Here is a 22,607-nt window from a genome sequence, read left to right as displayed (position 1 = left end):
TCCTTATCTTAAGAAGGACATAACTCTGTTGGAGAAGGTGCAAAGGCGAGCCACGAAACTAGTCAAAGGAATGAAAAATTTGAGCTATGAAGAACGCCTCAGGAAACTGGGACTGTTCACACTCGAGAAGAGAAGACTGAGAGGTGATTTGATAGAGACTTTTAAAATATTAAAAGGATTTGATGAAATAGACCAAGAAGCAGCATTACTAAGATTTTCAGATGTGACACGGACAAGAGGTCATAGCCTGAAACTGGGTAGCAGCAGGTTCAGGACGAATGCCAGAAAGTTCTGTTTCTCACAACGAGTGGTGGGCGTTTGGAATTCTCTTCCTGAGGGTGTTGTGGCGGAGACTACTCTTCGGGGTTTCAAGCACAAGTTGGATATACACCTTCTGCAAATCATATTTCATAATAGAAAACCTAAATGGGCCGCCGCGTGAGCGGATCGCCGGACTTGATGGACCTCGGTCTGATCCGGTGAAGGCATTTCTTATGTTCCTATGTTCTTATGTTAATTCTGCTTGTGATTTGTTTTCTTCCTAGTCCTTTTTGATTTTTTGGCGCAAGTGATCCTTTGGCGGGAGATCGCAGACATTTTAAAGTTGTGTCTGCTTCCAGAGAGTGCTCTGTAAGCCTGAAACTGCAGTAAGACCTCTGGATAGCCGGAAGATTGGATCAGATCTCCAGGTTCGGGAGCCATCTCTCCCCTGGTTCGTCCGCAAAGGAGTAGAGCGCAGGCTGCTGCGATTCTGAGGAGGTATGCCGGGATCGGAACCGCGCAGCTTGTCTTCCCTGATTTCCCTGAGGAGTCCTGGTGGTTGTAATCTGAGGTGGCAGGGAAGTTGAGGCGGTCAGAAGACCTGAAATATCCAGTTTATTCAGCTCCTGAGGAACTGATCTCTTGCTTGTACTGTGTTTTACAGGCTATCATAGACTTTCATTGCAGCACATGTCTCTGTGGTGTCTGTGAGTCACAGAGTTTGCTGATTTTGGGGGGTCTTCAAATCGGGGTTTTGGGGGTTTCCCTGCATGCCCTGGTCCCCCCCCACCTATAAAATCCTAATTTTGCCGTTTTTAGCGATTTCCTGCGTTTTTAATGGCTGTTTTTTTGGTCAAAATCGGCACCCACGGCAGCCATCTTGGATTTTCTTTAAAGTTTTTAAAACTGTGTTTTTTGGACTTAGAAATTTTGTTTTTGCTCCAAGCTGCACAGATGGCCACCTCAGGACAGGATGGCATGGATTCATGCCTTAAATGTGGCGGATGGCTTGCGGAATCGCAGCCGTGTGTTACATGTGCCACGGCCCGCGAGGGGCATGAACTGTGCGTGGATGCTGCACTATCCTCCAGGGAGGTTCTAATTGCCTCCGATTCCACCGGAGATGCGTTTCCAGCGTCTGGGACGCTAAATTTGGGTGAGGAGGGCGCTTCCGTGAAACGCAAGCGCAGTTCCGGGGATAAGTCTTCAAAACACTCCAAAACGGAGTCCCGCAGATCGGCCCTGGCCACCGGGGACTATTTTCCGCCGGAATTTCTGCATATGATGTATCCGCTTTCATGTGAAAGCGGAGTGTGACTGTGTCACCCTCTCAGACTCTGGTGCAACAGGCTGTGCATCCTTTGAATTCCAGCATGTCAGTCTGCTCTCTTGCTGGTCTGCCGGAAAGCCTGAGGCAACTTCCTGCTATTGCCTCACTGCCTGCGTCAATTTCTATGCCGTTGCTGTCACATGGTTCTTTGGCGGGCTCCACTGATGTGGCTAGCCTAACGGATATCGGGGTTTCCCGGAGCTCTGGGGTCCATGATCTGGGTGAGGATCAGGCGGTGCGCAGGCTATTTAAGTCCAGTCGCCTTCCTGATCTTATCTCTGAATCCCTGCAGACATTGAAACTTGATTCTGACTCCGCGGATCAGGCGGAGTGCTCCATAATGAGTTCTAAGCCCACGCTTTCCGCTTCCTTTTCGGATCACACGGATTTGGCAGAAATGTTTTTGGAGGTTTGGCGAGGCCCCAGAGGGTCCCCTGAAGTGTGCTAGGGCCATGGCGAAATTGTATCCCATGGCTTCGGAATTTTCCAAGCACCTGTTCCCGCCGAGGGTAGATTCGGCGGTGGCTCAGGTCACTAAACGTACTTCCTTGCCCTCGGATAGAGGGGTGGTCCTGAAGGATGATCAGGACCATAGACTGGATTTTGTCATGAAGCGTCTTTTTGATTCTGCTGCAACTGGGGTGCGAGCTGCAGCGGCCACTTCTTTTGTGGCTCGGGCATGTCATACTAAACTTCGTCAGGATCCTGAGGAGGTTGTCCTTCGGGATCTCGATTTCCTAGTCTTTGGCGTGAATTATTTGTTAGACACCCTCTAATATATTTTGAAGGATTTGGCTAAGCTGGGAGCTTATTCAATTTCTGCTAGGAGAATGTTATGGATTCGCCAGTGGTCGGGTGATTCATCATCCAAGGCTACTCTGAGCAAGCTGCCATTAAAAGGTTAGCTCTTATTTGGTCGGGGTTTGGATGACCTTATGGCGAGTGTGCAGTACCGTAAGCCTAAGGTGCTTCCTGGCCTTAGATCTCGTCCGCCCAGGGGGTTAGGCAGCTGAATTTTCGTCCCTTCTGGAGGACTTCGCAGTATGCTGGACTCCCTGCGGTGGGGCAGCTTTTCGGAGCCTCCTACATACCTCACTTTGGAGGTATAGCATGCCCGCAGCCTCCCAACTCTCAACCTTCGGGCCCTTCCAAAAAAAATTATGACGCCAGGGCTCTGGCGGGGCCTCCCCGAATCGGGGGGGCGGCTGTCGGCCTTCCTTCCGGAATGGCTGAAGATAACCTCGGACCAGTGGGTTCTGGAGGTACTCAGGGAAGGCCTGCGACTGCAATTTTTCCGGCTGCCAGCAGACTTGTTCATGTCCTCTCCCGAGGGTAATCCAGACCCATGCGCCGGTTGCTAGATTTGGCGGCCATAGAGCAGGTCCCACTTGGGCTGCGGGAGATACTCGATTTACTTTATCGTGCCAAAGAAGGACTCCGTCGATTGCAGACCAATTCTGGACCTCAAAGCAGTGAATGCATTCTTGCGAGTTCCGCGTTTCCGGATGGAAACAGTGCGTTCTGTAATAGCAGCGGTTGCACCCGGGGAGTTTTTGGCTTCCTTGGATCTCACAGAAGCGTATCTCCACATTCCGATTTTCCCAGAACATTGGAGGTTCCTGCTGTTTCATATTCTTGGGAGGCATTTCCAGTTTGCAGCGCTCCCTTTCAGTTTGGCATCGGCACCCAGAGCCTTTACCAAGATCATGGTGGTGGTGGCTGCCCATCTGCGATCTTTGGGTGTGTTGCATCCGTACCTTGATGACTGGCTGATCAGAGCTCCCTCGGGGGAGCAGGGCCGCTTGGCAGTTCATCAAGTGGTGTCTCTACTGGAGTGTCTCGGATGGGTGATCAGTCTGAAGAAGAGTTGCCTCGTGCCGACCAAGTTGTTGGAGTGCCTGGGTATCCTGTTAACACGGGTCTGAACCAGGTGTTTCTTCCAGAATCCAGAAAACTGAAACTCAGGAGTGTGATTCGGAACATGTTGGCGGTCTGTGCTCCGATGGCCTGGCAGTACCTGCAGGTGTTGGGTCTCATGGGGGCAACCATAGACGTAATTCCGTGGGCAAGAGCTCGCCTGTGTCCTCTTCAGTTTTCACTTCTTCTGTCGAGGTGGAATCCCCAGAGAGATGCGCTGGGGATGAAGCTGCCTTGGTTAGCAGCGGCGCGAAGCAGTATTCTGTGGTGGTTGAACCCAGTCACTGTCCTCAGGGCTTCCTCTGTGAGTCTTGGATTGGGTGACCCTGACTACGGACACGAGTCTCCGGTTGGGGAGCAGTTTGCATGTCTGTCCCAGTCCAGGGCCGCTGGACACCGAGAGAGAGCCGATGGTCGAACAATCAGCTGGAGCTATGAGCGATCCAGTTAGCTCTGCTATGATTCCAAGTGAATCTCCACAGGAAGGCTGTCCATGTGTTCTCGGACAATGTGATGGCTGTTATCTATGTCAACCGTCAAGGGGGCACGAGGAGTCCCCGGCTGGGATTGGAGGCTCGAATGCTCTTTGCATGGGCGGAACGTCATCTCTTAGCTTTATCCACAGCTCATGTGGCCAACGTTGAGAACGTTCAGGCAGACTTCATCAGTCATCAGACTCTGGACCAGGGAGAATGGTCCCTGTCCGAGCTGGCTTTCAGGGCCATAGTGTGCCGCTGGGAGCATCCCACCTTCGATCTGATGGCGTCTATAGTGAACAGGAAGGCGGATAGATTTTTCAGCCACCGACGAGAGGTCGGCAGCATCGGACTAGACGCTCTGGTTCAACCTTGGCCCAAAGGGGAACTTCTGTACGTCTTTCCTCCATGGCCCATGATAGGGCGCATTTTGCGCCGGGTGTCCTCTGTCGCAACCCGAGCTCCTGATAAGCGCAGGAGCCTGGTTCACAGTGACTGATACTGCTCCCAGCATGTTCCCTCCAACTAGGGAATCCTTCAGGCTCCCTAGGCACAGGCCTAGGGTGAAAATGTCAGGTAAATGACCACAGTGAAAACAGGCAAAGAAAATCACACACACACACACAAATGTCCAAAAATAAAGATATACTTTTATTTCTGACCCTGGGTCAGGCTGCTCTGGTGTTATCATCAAGCTGCAATACTTTCCAACACATTTGTTCAGGAGCCAAAATATAAACCTTGCCACACTAGCTTCACAAACAATAGTCTGGTTCTTATTTCAAAAAACAGAAAGAAAAAACACAAACCAGAATTGTGGCTGGACTTTAGTCTTTGCAACTCAGTCCTCTTCACCAGCCTTCAATGGTACAGATAGGTTTAGCAATGCTCTCTTCCTATGAAGGAGCAGTAGAGAGAAGTACACAAGATTTTTGTTGCATGAAAAATAAAACTTTTCAAAACCAAAAAGTAAACTGCTCAACTTGGAACTCTTACACAGTCTGCCTGCAGCTAGGGAACTCAAACAAACGGAGCTCCCCCCCCCCCCCTCTCTGTGGCTGACATTCCCTGCAGTAGCTTATCTATAGATACATAGTAACATAGTAGATGACAGCAGATAAAGACCCGAATGGTCCATCCAGTCTGCCCAACCTGATTCAATTTAAATTTTTTTATTTTTTCTTCTTAGCTATTTCTGGGCAAGAATCCAAAGCTTTACCTTGTACTTGAACGTCTGAATCATATCTCCCCTGTCTCTCCTTTCCTCTAGGGTATACATATTCAGGGCTTCCAGTCTCTCCTCATACGTCTTCTGGCGCAAGCCTCCTATCATTTTCGTCGCCCTCCTCTGGACTGCCTCAAGTCTTCTTACATCCTTCGCCAGATACGGTCTCCAAAATTGAACACAATACTCCAAGTGGGGCCTTACCAATGACCTGTACAGGGGCATCAACACCTTCTTCCTTCTTCTGACTACGCCTCTCTTTATACAGCCCAGCATCCTTCTGGCAGCAGCCACTGCCTTGTCACACTGTTTTTTCACCTTTAGATCTTTGGACACTATCACCCCAAGGTCCCTCTCCCCGTCCGTGCATATCAGCTTCTCTCCTCCCAGCATATACGGTTCCTTCCTATTATTAATCCCCAAATGCATTACTCTGCATTTCTTTGCATTGAATTTTAGTTGCCAGGCATTAGACCATTCCTTTAACTTTTGCAGATCCTTTTTCATATTTTCCACTCCCTCTTCGGTATCTACTCTGTTACAAATCTTGGTATCATCTGCAAAAAGGCACACTTTTCCTTCTAACCCTTCAGCAATGTCACTCACAAACATATTGAACAGGATTGGCCCCAGCACTGATCCCTGAGGGACTCCACTACTCACCTTTCCTTCCTTCGAGCGACTTCCATTAACCACCACCCTCTGGCGTCTGTCCGACAGCCAGTTTCTGACCCAGTTCACCACTTTGGGTCCTAACTTCAGCCCTTCAAGTTTGTTCAACAGCCTCCTATGAGGAACTGTATCAAAGGCTTTGCTGAAATCCAAGTAAATTACATCTAGCATATGTCCTCGATCCAGCTCTCTGGTCACCCAATCAAAAAATTCAATCAGGTTCGTTTGGCACGATTTACCTTTTGTAAAGCCATGTTGCCTCGGATCTTGTAACCCATTAAATTCAAGGAAGTACCCTATCCTTTTTAGATAATTAGCCTCCAGCTGTGTGGAGAAGAGAGAAAGCAAAAATGCTCCGTAGTTTGCAAATGTTTAAGCAGTGCAAGGCAACCAACTGTGTGAAATAATTCTTCAGAGCCTAGCTCTGAAAAATTTAGACAATTCTGCTCACAAAACAAACTCAGTCCCAAAACTTTCACAAAAACAGGTAAGAAAAAGTATCATAACACTTCCAACCTTTCAGCTTGTGTCCATGGCTTCCAATCTCTCACTAGGAATATTTGGTACACTAATGTCCATCGGTTCCCAGCTTTCCATCTGTCTCTCACTGGTGGGATCAGACACCTCTGAAATGTCCACCATCTCACAGTCTCTTCTTCGCTCGTCAGCATTCAGCTGGGGAGATAAGTCGTGCTGCCTCTCAGGCTCACGTTCCCAGCCTCTCTGCTCCTCCCCCCCTCTGGGTCTTAGCTGCCTCATTTTTAACTGGCTCCAAGCCACCCCTCCCTGCTTTGAAGAGGGGGAAGGGAGAAAGCTCCCTCTGGTCATGTGACAGCTTCCTGCTGGTTCTCTGCCTTTCTGGGAGATGTAGTGTCCTGGCTCCTGAGGTCTTATGTGTGCTAACAGAAGGCTTGGTAGAGTGACCTACAGCTGGCCTGAACTCTCTCTGGCAGTCACTGTCTGGCTCATGCATATCGGTGCAAGGGAGATCAGCGCTGTCATACTCGGCAGAGCTAACCTGTTCAGCTCTCCTGCATAGGGGCGTCAATCCTGTGGCGAAGCTAGGAGGAGAGCTAGATTTGTCACACCTCGCACCGGGGTCCGGTGATCCTTGTGGCTCCGAACTGGCCCAGACGACCTTGTGAGGTTGAGCTCCGGGAGTGGTCTGCATCTTCCTTGCCATCAGCGGTTATTCACACAGGGTCCATTTGCTCTTCAAGATCTGAACCGCTTTGGTCTTATGGCCTGGCAATTGAGCGGGCAGCCTTGATGGTCATGGGGCTACATAAACAAGCAATATCTGACAATGTAGAGGATATGTGGTCGTCTCTGAAGTCCATCCTACACGAAGCAACAGACCGATACATAAAGACAGTAAGTAAACGCAGGAGAAACAAAAGACCCCAATGGTTCAGTAAAGAAATTTCAGACCTAGTTAAACAGAAAAAAGACGCATTTATCACCTACAAACATTTAGGCAGAGATGGGGCGAAAGAGGACTATCTAGACAGATCTAAAGCTGTCAAAACAGCAGTCAGAGAAGCCAAACTCCGAATGGAGGAAGAGCTAGCACGGAAAATTAAGAAAGGGGATAAATCTTTCTTCAGCTATATTAGTGACAGGAAAAGAAACAAAAATGGGATAGTACGCCTGAAGCAATCGGACGGTAACTTTGCGGAATCAGATTCTGAGAAGGCAGAACTACTAAACAAATACTTCTGTTCAGTGTTCAACCGCGAAGCGCCGGGAGCTGGTCCACAGCTGCAGACGGGAGATAACCAGAAAGACCCGTTTCAAGATTTTGAATTTACGCCCAGTAGCGTCTATGACGAACTATCAAGACTCAAGGTAAACAAAGCCATGGGACCGGATAACCTACACCCCAGAATGATCAGGGAGTTAAGGGAAGTCCTGGCAGAACCATTATCTGTTCTTTTCAATCTTTCCCTAAGCACAGGAAGGGTCCCCTTGGACTGGAAAACCGCCAACGTAATCCCACTCCACAAAAAGGGCTGCAGGACAGAGACAGCAAACTACAGACCAGTGAGTCTCACATCTATAGTGTGTAAACTCATGGAAACACTGATCAAACAGAATCTTGACACAATCCTAGACGAAGAAAAACTGCGTGATCCACACCAACACGGGTTCACCCAGGGCAGATCCTGCCAATCTAATCTGATTAGCTTTTTTGACTGGGTTACTAGACAACTGGACGCCGGAGAGTCACTGGACGTGGTATATTTGGACTTCAGTAAAGCATTTGATAGCGTCCCTCATTGAAGATTACTGAACAAGCTGAAATCGATAGGATTAGGAGACACTCTAACTACATCGGTTGGGGATTGGCTGAGCGGTAGACTTCAGAAGGTGGTGGTGAACGGTACCCCATCCGAAGCATCGGACGTGATCAGTGGAGTGCAGCAGGGCTCGGTCCTGGGCCCTATTCTATTTAACTTATTCATAAGAGATATGACGCAAGGACTTAGAGGAAGGGTATCACTGTTCGCCGACGACACCAAACTTTGCAACATAGTAGGCAAAAGCTTATTACCTGATAATATGACACACGACCTACTGTTGCTGGAACAATGGTCAACTACTTGGCAGCTAGGCTTCAATGCTAAAAAATGCAAGATAATGCATCTGGGTAAGAGAAACCCGCGTAGAACTTATGTACTAAATGGTGAGACCTTGGTTAGGACCACGGCGGAACGCGACCTAGGGGTGATCATTAGTGAGGACATGAAGGTTGCCAATCAAGTGGAGAAGGCTTCTTCCAGGGCAAGACAAATGATGGGGTGTATCCGCAGAGGTTTCGTCAGCAGGAGACCTGAAGTTATGATGCCGTTGTACAGAGCCATGGTGAGGCCTCACTTGGAGTACTATGTTCAGTTTTGGAGACCACACTACCGAAAGGACGTGCTGAGGATCGAGTCGGTTCAGCGAACGGCCACCAGGATGGTCTTGGGGCTCAAGGATCTCACGTATGAAGAAAGATTTAAAAAATTGCGGCTGTACTCACTTGAGGAAAGAAGAGAACGGGGAGATATGATTGAAACATATAAGTACATCACGGGACACATCGAGTCAGAAGATGATATCTTCTGGCTCATGGGACCCTCGACCACCAGAGGGCATCCGCTGAAAATCAGGGGAGGGAAGTTTCATGGCGACTCCAGGAAGTACTTCTTCACCGAAAGAGTAGTGGATCATTGGAACAGACTCCCACTCCAGGTGATAAAGGCCAGCAGCGTGACGGATTTTAAGAGAAAATGGGATACTCACATGGGATCTTTAAGGGAGTAAATTCAGGGGAGGGGATACTTGGAATGGGCAGACTTGGTGGGCTATAGCCCTTTTCTGCTGCTTTTTTCTATGTTTCTATGTTTCTATTCCTCTGCGGTTATTGCCACACTCCTGCAGAGCAAGCGGAAATTGACAGTCTTAGCCTACATGAAAGCCTGGAGGTGTTTTCAGGCTTGGTGTGCAGGGCTCCAGGTGGACTCTTTGGTCCTGTCGATGGCTCAGGTTCTAGACTTCATGCAGGATGGCCTCAGGAAGGGTCTGGCAGTCTCTTCTCTGTGTTCAGATTGTGGGACTCTCCTGTTTGGGTCCTTCTTCATTCAGGGGTTCTTTGGCTTCTCACCCGGATGTTGCCCAGTTCTTTCGGGGGCAGAGAGACTGAGGCCTCCCTTGCGACTGCCTTGTCTGTCGTGGAGCCTGAATTTGGTCCTGTGCTCCCTGACTCGTCCGCCCTATGAACCCCTGGATGCGATCTCTCTGAAAGATCTTACCATTAAGACCGTCTTCCTGGTGGTGATCACTTCTACACGGCGAGTATTGGAACTTCAGGCTTTGTCGTGCAGAGATCCTTTTCTCTGCATTACGGAGTCGACTGTGATTTTGAGATTGTGCCTTCATTTCTTCCGAAAGTGGTTTCTTCTTTCCACATCAACGAGAAAGTTTGGTTGCCAACCTTTGTTCCTTCGGGTTCCAAGTCTCAGGACCATGTTCCGTAGTCTCTGGATGTCCGATGTCTTCTCTTGAGATACCTGGAGGCCACTAAAGACTTCCGTCTGTCGGACCATCTGTTTGTCCTGGCGGGCCCCGCGCGTCGGGATCAGCCTGCTACCAAGACAATTATTTCGTGTTGGATACGAGTGGCTATTTCCGCGGCCCTATGTGGCGGCGGGGAAGAAGCCTCCCCTTGGGGGTGAAGGCTCACTCTACCAGAGGAATGGCTTCCTCGTGGGCGGAATCTCATGCGGTCTCGCCAGCAGAGATTTGTCGGGTGGCCAGGTGGGCTTCTCTTCATACCTTTTCCAGGTTATACAGACTTGATGTGGCGGCTAAGGGTGATACGGCCTTTGGCGCTTCTGTTCTTGCGGCGGGCTCATCAGACCTCCCTCCCCAAGCTTTAGGATGGCTTTGATACGTCCCATCTGTTCAGCATCCAGAAAGATTGTACAAGAATGAAAGATTAGGTTTCTTACCTCTGCTAATCTTCCTTCTTGTATATCTTCTCTGGATGCTGAACGCCTGCCCATCTGTTTTTTTGTCCGATTCCCAGGTCGCCTCTTCAGTAACTGGTAAGCTGGATTTCTGTCTTTGACCAGCCTCACTAAGAATTTCATGCGTATTCCCCCTAGTTGGGTTTAAGGGTTGGGGGATGAGGTTCCCCAGAGGGGTACCCCTTCTTATTTTCAGGCTGTGTCCATGTTCCAGGGTTTTCCTGGGTTTTGTAGTTTATAATGTTTGCATTATCTTTTGTTTCTAGTTGCCCATTTTTGGCCGTAGTTTTTAGTATAATACGATATTGAGCAGAATTGACTGGTAGTGGGAGTTCCCGCGCCTTCTCTTTCTTTTCTTCTGTTTCATGTTGTCATAGATCTACATTGGTTTTCTATTAACTGGGCAAGACAGGAAGCTCCCGGGCAGGTAGCCCAAAGGGGAGGGATCATCTTTTAGTTGCCTGCAGCTGAAGCTAATAGAGATACAAGATCCCATCCGTTCAGCATCCAGAGAAGATATACAAGAAGGAAGATTAACAGGAAGTAAGAAACCTAATCTTTCAATCTTTGGCTTTCATCATCCCATATACACTCTAGCTTCTTCCCTTTCCTATGCCATTTTTCATGCCATTATTTTCTGTGGTTTCTGTCAATTTATCTTTAGAAGGTAATTAGATATTCATTTTATGTTATTTTATTATCCCAACAGTTATCCTTCTTAGCACATGTAACAGCTTTGGGACTTGGAGTCTACCAACTGCTGCAAGCACAGAGCTCAGATACTAACTTATCTGATTATAGAATATACACTCATGGAAGGGAAGATGTAAGAGTGACTCCAGATAGAATATTCAAGATACAAGAAATACAGAGTACTGAAAATGACATAACTATTGAAAATATTTACTTGAAACTGTGGTTCTCTGGCATATCTGGACTTATGGAGGTTTGTAAAATTATTAATAAAATTGTTTTCTAAGGTATAACTCATCAATTTTAAAAACCATTTGGTTGGTTCTGGCTATTATCTTTACGAAAACCAAGCCAGTCACAAATCAAGTGATTACCAGACCTCTTGCCTAGCTCAGTCTATCAGCAACTGCCTCTTTTGGGGTTTTTTTCTTTTCATTACTACCCCTTTCTTTGTCTTCCATCTTCTACAGTCTGTACCTCTTCCCAATACTAGAATCCTCACTCTTCCTCTGTGCACTCCAATACCACTGAAACTGCCTGGGTCACGTAATTTTGGATTTTATAAACCTCATTATTACTGCATAATAAAAGTAAAAGGGTGTGATAGCTGTGTTATAGGAATGAAACAAAACAAATGAAATAGGTTGATACCTTTTTTTTGGACTAAATTAATGCAGTTTTTGATTAGATTTTAAAGGTAACTCTTCTGATCAGAAATAAGCAAATGTTGACAAATATCAGACTATATAAATGAAACAAAAGCTTTCCAATGGCAGTCTCACAGGAAGAGGGAAAGGGTGGGTAAGGTAAGAAACAGGAAGAGCTGGGTGGGTAAGAGACAGAGAGATGGATGAGTGATAAGAAGGTGACAAAGCAATATAATTTTATGGTTTGTAATGCAAAAGAAAACAAAGGGCTAGCCCAATCGTGGCAGGCCGACGAATTCACGAATGCCAGCATGCAAATGGGGGCGATTGGCAGAACGCCCCCCACTGGCCACACAGATCGCTAGTGAGCGTTCCTGACGCATGCACAGACCATCTGCTTTTTCTGTAGATCAGTGGTTCTCAACCCTGTCCTGGGGACCCCCCAGCCAGTCGGGTTTTCAAGATATCCCTAATGAATATGTATGAGAGAGATTTGCATACCTGTCACTTCCATTATATGCAAATCTCTCTCATGCATATTCATTGGGGATATCTTGAAAACCCGACTGGCTGGGGGGGCCCCCCAGGACAGGGTTGAGAACCACTGCTGTAGATGGTCTGCGCATGCTCTCCATGTTGGAAACTGACATCTGCAAAACGTCAGGTTTGGGGGGGGGGGGTAGGGAGAAAAGGCATAAGAAAAAACAGGAGGCGGATAGGACTGTGACTGCTTTTTACTTTTAGCGAGCCTGTGGTTTTAACCCGCGGGTTTAAACCATAGGTTCGTGCAACAGGGACTTGGGGCAGAGAGTCGATGTAGGAGAGAGAGAGAGTCAGGGCGGCCAGCAAGAGTTGGGGCAGAAAGCGCGGGGCAGCAAGCAGGAGAATCGTGGTACACCAGGAGATGCTTTACTCGGGGCAGAGAGCAGAGCTGGTGGAAACTGGCTGGGATTTCAACTGTAAATGAATTGGAAGTTGAAAAATAAAAACCCCCAGAAAATTTAAGCTTAGCAGCTTCTGAAACTCAGGAGCAGGAGAGTCGGGGCAGAGAGCAGGGTGGTCTGAATAGGGTTTTTGCACAAACGACTGACCAGTTGTGAGCAGTCTCAAAAGAGGTGTTCCAGCGCTGCTTCCGATAGTGGCAGAACCGTTGGAAGAAGTGTGTGGCAGCCCAAGGGGACTACTTTGAAGGAGATTAGTATAAGATTGTTGTATCTGAATACGAGTATTTTTTGAACAGCCCTGGTATTATATATAAAATATTTTCTTCAGATATCCCAGGCAATTATTTTGCATTTCTTAGCATTAAATTTTAGCTGCCAAATTTCAGACCATTTTTCAAGCTTTGCCAGGTCTTTCTTCATGTTATTTACATCATCCTGTGTGTCTACTCCATTGCAGATTTTGGTATCATCCGCAAAGAGACAAATCTTACCCAATAGCCCTTCAGCAATATTGTTTATAAAAATGTTAAAAAGAACAGGCCCAAGAACTGGGCACAGCACTGATAACATCTCATTCTTCAGAACAATCTCCATTGATCACTATCCTCTGTTGCCTTCCACTCAACCAGTTTTTGATACAGCCCGTCACTTTGGGACCTATCCCGAGGGCACTCAGTTTATTTATTAGACGTCTGTTTGGTATACTGTCAAAGTCTTTGCTAAAATCTAAATACACCACATTTCGCACACTCCCTCTGTCCAATTCTCTGGTCACCCAGTTTAAGAAATTGATCAGATTTGTCTGACAAGACCTATCTTTAGTGAATCCATGTTGTCTCCGGTCCTGTAATTCACCACATTCCAGAACTTCACCATTCTCTGTTTTAAAGGTTTTTCCATTAATTTACTTACCACAGAAGTCAGACTTACCGGCCTGTAATTCCCTAATACTTCCTTACTTCCACTTTTGTGGAGAAGGACCACATCTGCCTTTTTTTCCAGTCCTCCGGTACCACTCCCAACTCTATAGACTCATTGAAAAATTCAGTCAACAGAGCCACCATAAATTCCCTAAATTCCTTCAGCACACTCGGATGTACGCCATCCAGCCCCATTGCTTTGTCTATCTTTATTTTAGCTAGCTCCTCACAAACACAACCCTCTGAAAATCGATCAGGATCTACCACTCCTCCGTCCCTATTCACGTTTGTCTTCTGTGGTCCCGCTCCTGGCACTTCAGCCGTAAACACAGAACAGAAATATTTGTTAAGCAATTCGGCCTTTTCTTTATCAGCTTCTACATATTCCTCCCCTTCCCCTTTGAGTCTCACAATGCTACTTTTGCACTTCTTCCTATCACTAATATATCTAAAAAATGTCTTTTCTCCCCGTTTTACCGTGCCAGCTATTTTTTTCTTCCATTTGCATCTTTGCTTTCCTGACTACACAACTAGTCTCTTTCAACTTTTCCAGATATTTTTGCCCATCTTCCTCTTTCTGCAATCTTTTGTAGTTTATGAAAGCTAACCTCTTATTTCTTACCTTCTCAGCTACTACTTTTGAGAACCAAAGTGGCTTTCTTTTCCTCTTACTTTTACTTACTTGCCTCACAAAAGTTTTGTCACTCTTACAATTACTCCAGTTTTGCCCACTGCATTTCCATGCCTTCCAGCCGTTCCCATCTAGACAATTCCTTGACATAATCTCCCATCCGAACAAAGTTAGTTTTTAAAAAAGTCTAGAATCTTTGCTTTTGAATGGGCTTTTTCTATACCCATCTTAATATTAAACCGTACCATGCAGTGATCACTGGATGCCAGATGATCATCCACTGTAGCATCAGAAACACTTTCCCCATTTGTAAGCACTAAGTCCAGTATGTCCCCTTTCCACGTGGGTTCCATTACCAACTGCTGAAACAATTCTCCTTGTAGAGAATCCAGGATCTCACTTCTTCTAGAAGGCCCTGCAATAGGGATACCCCAATCAACATCCAGCATGTTAAAATCACCTATTAGTAAAACTTCCCCTTTTTTAGATATATTCTGAATGTCTACTATTAAATCTCGTCCACTTCTTCCATCTGTGAAGGAGGCCTGTATATCACACCAATGTAAATATATTTATCCCAGGACAAGCAGGCAGCATATTCTCTACATGTGAGTGACATCACCGGAGCCCCCTAGCGGACATTTTTGCAAGCAGACTTGCTTGAAGACCTTCAAGCTTGTGATTGGCCCGCGCATGCGCGCGAGCCTCTCCTGCCCGGTCTAGGGCATGCGTCTCCTCAGCGTGTCCTCAGTTCTCTGTTTTCCATGGAGCCAGAAGCACTGCTCCCTTGCTTTGTGCGATATCGTTGTCCCTCTTGCACCGCGGCTTGTTTGGTTAGTTTATTTTGAGTCGCTGTGCTCGCGTCGGTGTTTTTCTTTCCTTTTGTTTGTTTTTCAGTTCGTATCTTTTTGACCGGATTCCTGGTCTTACTCTGATCGCCTGGCCTCACAGGGCCAGGGCTGTCTTTTTTCTTTTGTCCTGGCCTCATTCCTGGTTTAAAAACTGTACTAAGTGCAACCGGGTTATCTCCATCACTGACCCTCATTGGTGTGTGGAGTGCCTGGGTGCACAGCACTGCGCTGAGTCATGCCTCTGTTGTGCGACTTTGCAACCGCAGGCTCTTCGTAGGAGGGTGGCCAAGATTCTCCAACTTTTTGGCCCCATGGATCCTGTGGGACAGGGCTCGGCCTCGGCGCCCTCGTTGGGTGTTTCGGCCTCGAAGTCCTCAGCCTCGAAGTCCCCGTCGGCCTTGAAGGCTCCGGCCTCGGTCCCTCCTGTTATTCCGGCCTCGGGTAAGTCTCCTCTTTCCTCCTCAGGTGTCGGCAAAGAAGCCTACCTCCGAGTCTCATGTCAGTGCCGCCTCGTTGGCATCTTCGAGACATCACTCTAAGCCTCCTCATGTAGGGAATACTCTTCCTCGAGGTCGCCCCCAAAGGAGTGCACTGCTTCACCTAAGACCTAACCATCCTTGGTCTCGGTGCCTATGTTCGAAGACATGCTTAAAGCTATTCTTACCACGCAGTTTTCCTTGGTGGTGAGCCAACTGGTCCCGACTTCAATGCCTCTGACCTCGGTCTCGACTCAGTCTCGGTCTGACCAGCCTGAGCATCCCCTCGTTTCTCGAGGCCTTGCCTGCAAGACTCGCCGGGTTCCCTCGAGCGATTCTTCATCCCCCGAGTCATCTGTAACTTTTCGGGGATCCAGGTCAGGGGGCCATTTTTCCCCCGCTAATTTGTCGAGGTTTGCCCCTCCTAAAAAGCCCCGGTCTTCTCCGCCCATTCAGGGCAGGTCTCCGACCGCGAAACCTTCTAGATACACGCTTGTCCTTGAGTTGGACTCTGAGTTGGCTTCCCCATCGAGGCAGCTACCAGCCTCTAAGGGGTCTTCTTCGAAACTGGTGGAGGAATTCTCCTTTACTCAAGTCTTCCCCAAGGCGTCGCCAGCTAATTCCTCGGACCCCGGGGTCTTCCCCAGCCCACCTAGCATGGGGTCGTTCCTCAACACCCCCCAGATACTTTAGTAGAGCCTCTTCAGTCTCCCATTCACAGGACTCCGAGGGACGGCTTACTATTTGAGGGAAATTTCTCCCTTTCTCTGCTGCCCCCAGATCTCGCTCGGGGTCTCCTCAGGAGGATGAGTCTTCTTCTCAAAACTCCTCTTTTACTCGTTTCATCTCTGACATGGGTAGGGCCTTGAAACTGGACCTCCAGTCTGAGTCCCGTTATACCCAGGAATATCTGGAGGAGATGGGTGTTGATCATCCACCCCGCGAGGCATTGCACTTGCCATTGCACCAGATTCTCCGGCAAACCCCCTTTGCGGTCACGGCCATTCCCTCCAAGATGGAGTCCCGTTACCGGACGATTCCGGTTAAGGGGTTTGGAAGTTCTCAGCTTTCTCATCAGTCCTTGGTGGCTGAGTCTTCCTTTAAGAAGTCCAACCCCTCTAAGGTTTACGCTGCCGTCCCTCCGGGCAGGGAGGGCCGTACGATGGACAAATTTGGTCGCCGTCTTTACCAAAACTCAATGATGGCGAATCGTGTCCTTAACTATAACTTTATCTTCACGTCCTACCTCCGGTTCTGTGTGGACGCCCTATGCTCATTCCGGGAGAACATACCGGATTCTCTGCATTGGGAGTTTCGTCTCCTCGAGGAGACCCTCTCCCAGCTCCGCCTCTATATGTTTCAGGCGGCCTACGATGCCTTCGAGTTGTCCTTGGGGGTCACGGCATTTGCTGTCCCCAGGCGTTGCCTCGCTTGGCTCCGCATTGTAGATATGGATCCGAATCTACAGGATCGTCTTGCCAATCTCCCATGTGTGGGTCATGAGCTCTTTGATGATTCCATCGAAGCGGCCACCAAGTGCCTATCGGACCATGAACGGTCTTTCGCCTCTCTGGTGAAACTTAAACCGAAGGCCCCTCTGGCTCGGCAATACAAAATTCCTCTCCGGAGGTACCCGCAGAAATCTACGCCTGCCTTCTCTCGGCCTCCTTCGAAACGGCTGCAGCAGCAGCAGGAACGTCAAACTAAGACCCAGCCGCTGGCTCCAGCGAAAACTGGACCTTCCTTTTGACAATTCCAGTCCGAGCCTTCGGGCTCCCTTCCTCCTGGAGCCTTCCCCCCTCCTCAACGGGGGTCGCCTCCATCATTTCTATGCCCATTGGGTGCTTTCTTTCATCCGGGAAGGGTACTCCCTTCACTTCAGTCACGTACCCCCGGACCTGCCTCCAAGAGAGTTTCCTTCAGCTCGGTCTCAGCTGCCTCTCCTTCTGCAGGAAGCTCAGGCCCTTCTTCACCTTCGGGCGGTCGAGGAGGTTCCCCCGGACCAGTGGAACACCGGATTTTATTCCCGGTGCTTTCTGGTTCCCAAGAAGACGGGGGATCTGCGTCCAATCCTGGACCTCCATGCTCTGAACAAGTTTCTGGTCAGGGAACGGTTCAGAATGCTCACCCTTCCTACTTTGTACCCCATCTTGGACAAGGGGGACTGGCTGTGCTCACTGGACCTCAAGGAGGTGTACACACACATTCCGATACACCCGGCCTCTCGCCGGTATCTGAGATTCCGGGTGGGGGATCTCCATCTCCAGTATTGTGTTCTTCCCTTAGGCCTGGCAACCTCTCCGAGGATCTTCACGAAATGTCTAGTGGTGGTTGCTGCGGTCCTGCGTCTCCGTGGCCTGCAGCTGTTTCCCTACCTCGACGACTGGTTGATCAAAGCGTCTTCTTGTCACGAAGTTCTGCGAGCGACGAATCAGACCATCTTGCTCCTTCAGAGCTTCGGCTTCGAGGTGAACTTCCCTAAGTCTCAGCTCTGCCCGTCCCAGTCTCTGGAATTTATCGGAGTGGTCCTGGACACGGCTCGTCTCCGCTTCTTCTTGCCTCGGCCTCGACAGGAGGCCCTTGTTCGCTTATGCCTGAGAGTAGCCCATCTGTCTTAGGCCCCAGCTCAGCTCATGGTGGTCCTCCTAGGTCACATGGCCTCCACGGTTCATGTGACTCCTTTTGCCAGACTTCACCTCCGTATTTCTAAATGGACTCTGGCGTCCCAATGGAACCAGGATCGCGACCCTGTCTCTCGACTCATTATTGTGACTCCTTTGTTGAAGCAGTCTCTCCGTTGGTAGATGTTCTCTTCCAATCTTTGCAGAGGTTTTCTGTTTCATGCTCAGCCTACATTTGGGGGGCTCATCTGGATGGTCTTCGCACTCAGGGTCTTTGGTCCAGTGCCGACCGCCTTTGTCACATCAATCTGCTGGAGCTTCGAGCGATCTTCCTTGCCCTGAAAGCCTTTTGTCACCTGCTTCGCGACCGAGTGATGCTGGTACGCACGGACAACCAGGACGCCATGTATTATATCAACAAACAGGGGGGAACAGGGTCCGGATAACTGTGCCAGGAGGCGCTGCGGCTCTGGGATTGGGCCATCCGCTGCAACATATTCCTTCGAGCGGCCTACATTCAGGGCCAGCACAATTGTCTGGCGTTCAAGTTGAGTCGTCTTCTACAGCCTCACGAGTGGTCCATCCATTCCTTGACTCTGCGTCACGTATTTGCTCGTTGGGGGACTCCGGATGTCAACCTGTTCGCGTCCCCCCACAATCACAAGTCGCCCCATTTCTGCTCCAGGGTATACACCCCGCTCAGACTTGAGATTTGTATAAGCGATTCATCAAATGGTAATAAAACTTGAGGCGGATACTTTTCTGCTGGATTGGACAAATCTGTTTCTGTATGCGTTCCCTCCATTCCCTCTGATTCCTAAGACTCTCGTCAGGCTCAAGTCCACTAGTGCCACCATGATTCTGATAGCTCCTCAGTGGCCCCGACAACCTTGGTTCTCCCTCCTGTTGCAACTCAGTTCCAGGGAGCCTCTTCTTCTGCCTGTTTTTTCTTCTCTGCTTACGCAGAGTCGAGGTTCTCTTCTTCATCCCAACTTGCAGTCTCTGCACTTAACGGCTTGGTTCCTCACGGCTTGATGCCCTCGTTCCAGTTCTCCCAGCCTGTGCTGGATGTCCTGGAAGCTTCTCGGAAGGAGTCCACTCGCCAGTGTTACCATCAGAAGTGGACCTGCTTTTCTTTCTGGTGTGCTACTCGACAGTAGGAGCCACTGTCTGCCTCTTTATCTGCTGTTCTGGACTATCTGTTACACTTATCTGGCGCTGGACTCAAGTTCTCATCAGTTCGAGTCCACCTTAGTGCCATTGCTGCTTTTCATCAGCCGATTGATGGGAAGCCTATCTCTGCTCATCCTGTGGTCTCCCGCTTCATGAAAGGCCTTTTCCACGTTCGTCCGCCCCTTAAGCCTCCCCCTGTGGTTTGGGATCTTAACGTGGTCCTTTCTTGTTTGATGAAACCCCTGTTCGAGCCGCTAGCGCAGGCTCACTTGAAGTATCTTACTTGGAAGGTTGTGTTTCTTATTGCTCTCTCTTCTGCCCGTCGGGTCAATGAGCTTCAAGCCTTGGTAGCGGACCCTCCTTTCACTGTCTTCCATTGTGACAAGGTGGTTCTCTGTACCCACCCTAAGTTTTTGCCTAAGATTGTTTCTGAGTTTCACATCAACCAATCCATTGTTCTTCCTGTGTTTTTTCCGAAGCCCCATTCTCACCCTGGAGAAGTGGCTCTGCATTCTCTTGATTATAAGTGTGCGCTGGCCTTCTACTTGAAATGCACCGCTCCGCATTGTTCTGCTCCCCAGCTGTTTCTCTCTTTCGACCCTAATCGTTAGGGTCGCTCTGTTTCTAAGCAGACCATTTCTAACTGGTTGGCCGCTTGTATCTCCTTTTGTTATGCTCAGGTTGGTCTCTCACTGCCGGGTCGAGTCACAGGCCACAAGGTCAGAGCGATGGCAGCGTCAGTTGCTTTCCTCCGCTCGACTCCACTTGAGGAAATCTGTAAGGCTGCCACTTGGTCCTCGGTTCATACATTTACCTCGCACTACTGTCTGGGTACTTTGTCCAGGCGTGATGGCCATTTTGGCCAGTCCGTTTTGCAAAATCTGTTCTCCTAAATTGCCAACTCTCCCATCTCATTCTGGTTAGCTTGGAGGTCTCCCACATGTAGAGAATATGCTGCCTGCTTGTCCTGGGATAAAGCACAGTTACTTACCGTAACAGGTGTTATCCAGGGACAGCAGGCAGATATTCTCACAACCTACCCACCTCCCCGTGGTTGGCTTCTTTGCTAGCTATCTGAACTGAGGACACGCTGAGGAGACGCATGCCCTAGACCGGGCGGGAGGGGCACGCGCCCATGCGTTGGCCAGTCGCAAGCATGAAGGTCTTCAAGCAAGTCTGCTTGCGAAAACATCCACTAGGGGGCTCCGTCGGTGACATCATCCACATGTGGAGAATATCTGCCTGCTTTCCCTGGATAACACCTGTTATGGTAAGTAACTGTGCTTTATCGTTCCCTCTCTTCAAATTGATCCACAGTGCCTCTTCCGTTCCATGCAGATCCTGCAATTGTGTGGCTTTAATATGATCTTTAACATACAGTAGTATAACACTACTCTCCCTCCTTTTCTTCCTACCCTGTCTTTCCTGAGCAGATTATTGCCTGGTATTACTACATCTCAGTCATGGTTCTCCACATTTCCGTGATCACCACTATATCCAACTCATCTTCTTCCATTACAGCTTCTAGATCCAGAATCTTGTTTCCCATACTTCGAGCATTAGTATATACTGTTTTCCAGACATTGTCCCCTTTTCCCATCCGCGTAGAGGTATTCGGTGGTTTACTTACCTGAGGGCTTATACTCCCCTGGGGGCTTTGATCACCCTGTCCCATCACTTCTAGTTTAAAGCCCTCTTCAGTAGATTAGCCAACCTGCTGCCGAAGACACTTCTTCCTGTCTTTGATAGATGCACACCATCCCTGCTCAGCAGATCTTGGAAAATCATAAACATAAGAACATAAGAATTGCCGCTGCTGGGTCAGACCAGTGGTCCATCATGCCCAGCAGTCCGCTCACGCAGCGGCCCTCTGGTCAAAGACCAGCGCCCTTACTGAGACTAGCCCTACCAGCGTACGCTCTTGTTCACCAGGAACTTATCTAACTTTGTCTTAAATCCCTGGAGGGTGTTTTCCCTATGACAGACTCCGGAACAGCGTTCCAGTTTTCTACCACTCTCTGGGTGAAGAAGAACTTCCTTCCGTTTGTACGGAATCTATCCTCTTTCAACTTTAGAGAGTGCCTTCTCGTTCTCCCTACCTTGGAGAGGGTGAACAACTTGTCCGTATCTACTAAATCTATCCCCTTCAGTATCTTGAATGTTTTGATCATGTCCCCTCTCAATCTCCTCTGTTCAAGGAAGAAGAGGCCCAGTTTCTCTAATCTTTCGCTTTACGGCAGCTCCTCCAACCCCTTAACCATCTTAGTCGCTTTTCTCTGGACCCTTTCAAGTAGTACCGTGTCCTTCTTCATGTACGGCGACCAGTGCTGTATGCAGTACTCCATGTGAGGGCGCACCTGGATACAGTGGCATGATAACCTTCTCCAATCTGTTCGTGATCCCCTTCTTTATCATTCCTAGCATTCTGTTCGCCCTTTTCGCCGCCGCTGCACATTGCGTGGATGGATTTGTCGATCAGAACTCCCCAAGTCCCTCTCCTGGGAGGTCTCCCAAGTACCGCCCCGGACATCCTGTATTCGTGCATGATTTTTTTGTTACCGACATGCATCACTTTGCATTTATTCACGTTTAACCTCATCTGCCATTTTGATGCTCATTCCTTGAGCCTGATTATGTCATGTTGCAGATCTTCACAATCCCCCTGTGTTTCACTACTCTGAATAGCTTCGTATCATCTGCAAATTTAATCACCTCGCTCATCGTACCTATGTCCAGATCGTTTATAAAGATGTTGAAGAGCACGGGTCCAAGCATTGAGCCCTGCAGCACCCCACTTGTGACGTTCTTCCAGTCCAGGTAGCCAAAACTCTCTTGACAATATATAACACATAAAAAGTGAGCATGTGTAGAAGAATCCCCTTATGCTGAATGTTTTTCCCATGTGAGTACCATACTTGAATATAAACTGAGGTAACCTTTTTCCCCAAAAAAAGGAGGAAAAAAGTTGACTCTAATATAAACTGAGGTTAGAAATTTGGGTTACGTGAGCATCGTTTGTCAGGGATCATGCCATAAGTAATCACTAATTTTTCAGTTGGGGCTGTTTTGAGTTCAAAAAAGCTGAAGGAGAGCCAACAAATATTTTCCTACTTGGGACCACAACACCAACCAAAGTTTCTGGACTTCTATCCCCACCCGAATGCTTGACCTCAGTCACACATGCAGAAAGCAGAAAAAAAAACCCTTTTCAAATACAAACACACAAACTAAAAGTTTTATTGTAACGAAATCCTAA

At 48.5% G+C, this 22,607-nt stretch overlaps 1 protein-coding gene across 1 annotated transcript in view; it reads left to right on the top strand.

Moving 5' to 3' along the window:
* Window positions 1-22,607, top strand: part of MAN2A1 (mannosidase alpha class 2A member 1) — a 414,578-nt gene that overhangs the window by 297,864 nt on the left and 94,107 nt on the right. The window contains exon 14 of the mRNA XM_033929139.1: window positions 11,105-11,341. Coding sequence (XP_033785030.1) covers window positions 11,105-11,341 — 237 coding nt within the window. The remainder of the gene's footprint in view (window positions 1-11,104; window positions 11,342-22,607) is intronic.

Source organism: Geotrypetes seraphini, chromosome 1 (genome assembly GCF_902459505.1).
Source record: "Geotrypetes seraphini chromosome 1, aGeoSer1.1, whole genome shotgun sequence".
In the NCBI taxonomy this organism is placed as follows: Eukaryota; Metazoa; Chordata; class Amphibia; order Gymnophiona; family Dermophiidae; genus Geotrypetes; species Geotrypetes seraphini.
Note: the sequence above shows the minus strand (reverse complement) of the source record. Positions and strands in the feature narration are given on the sequence as shown.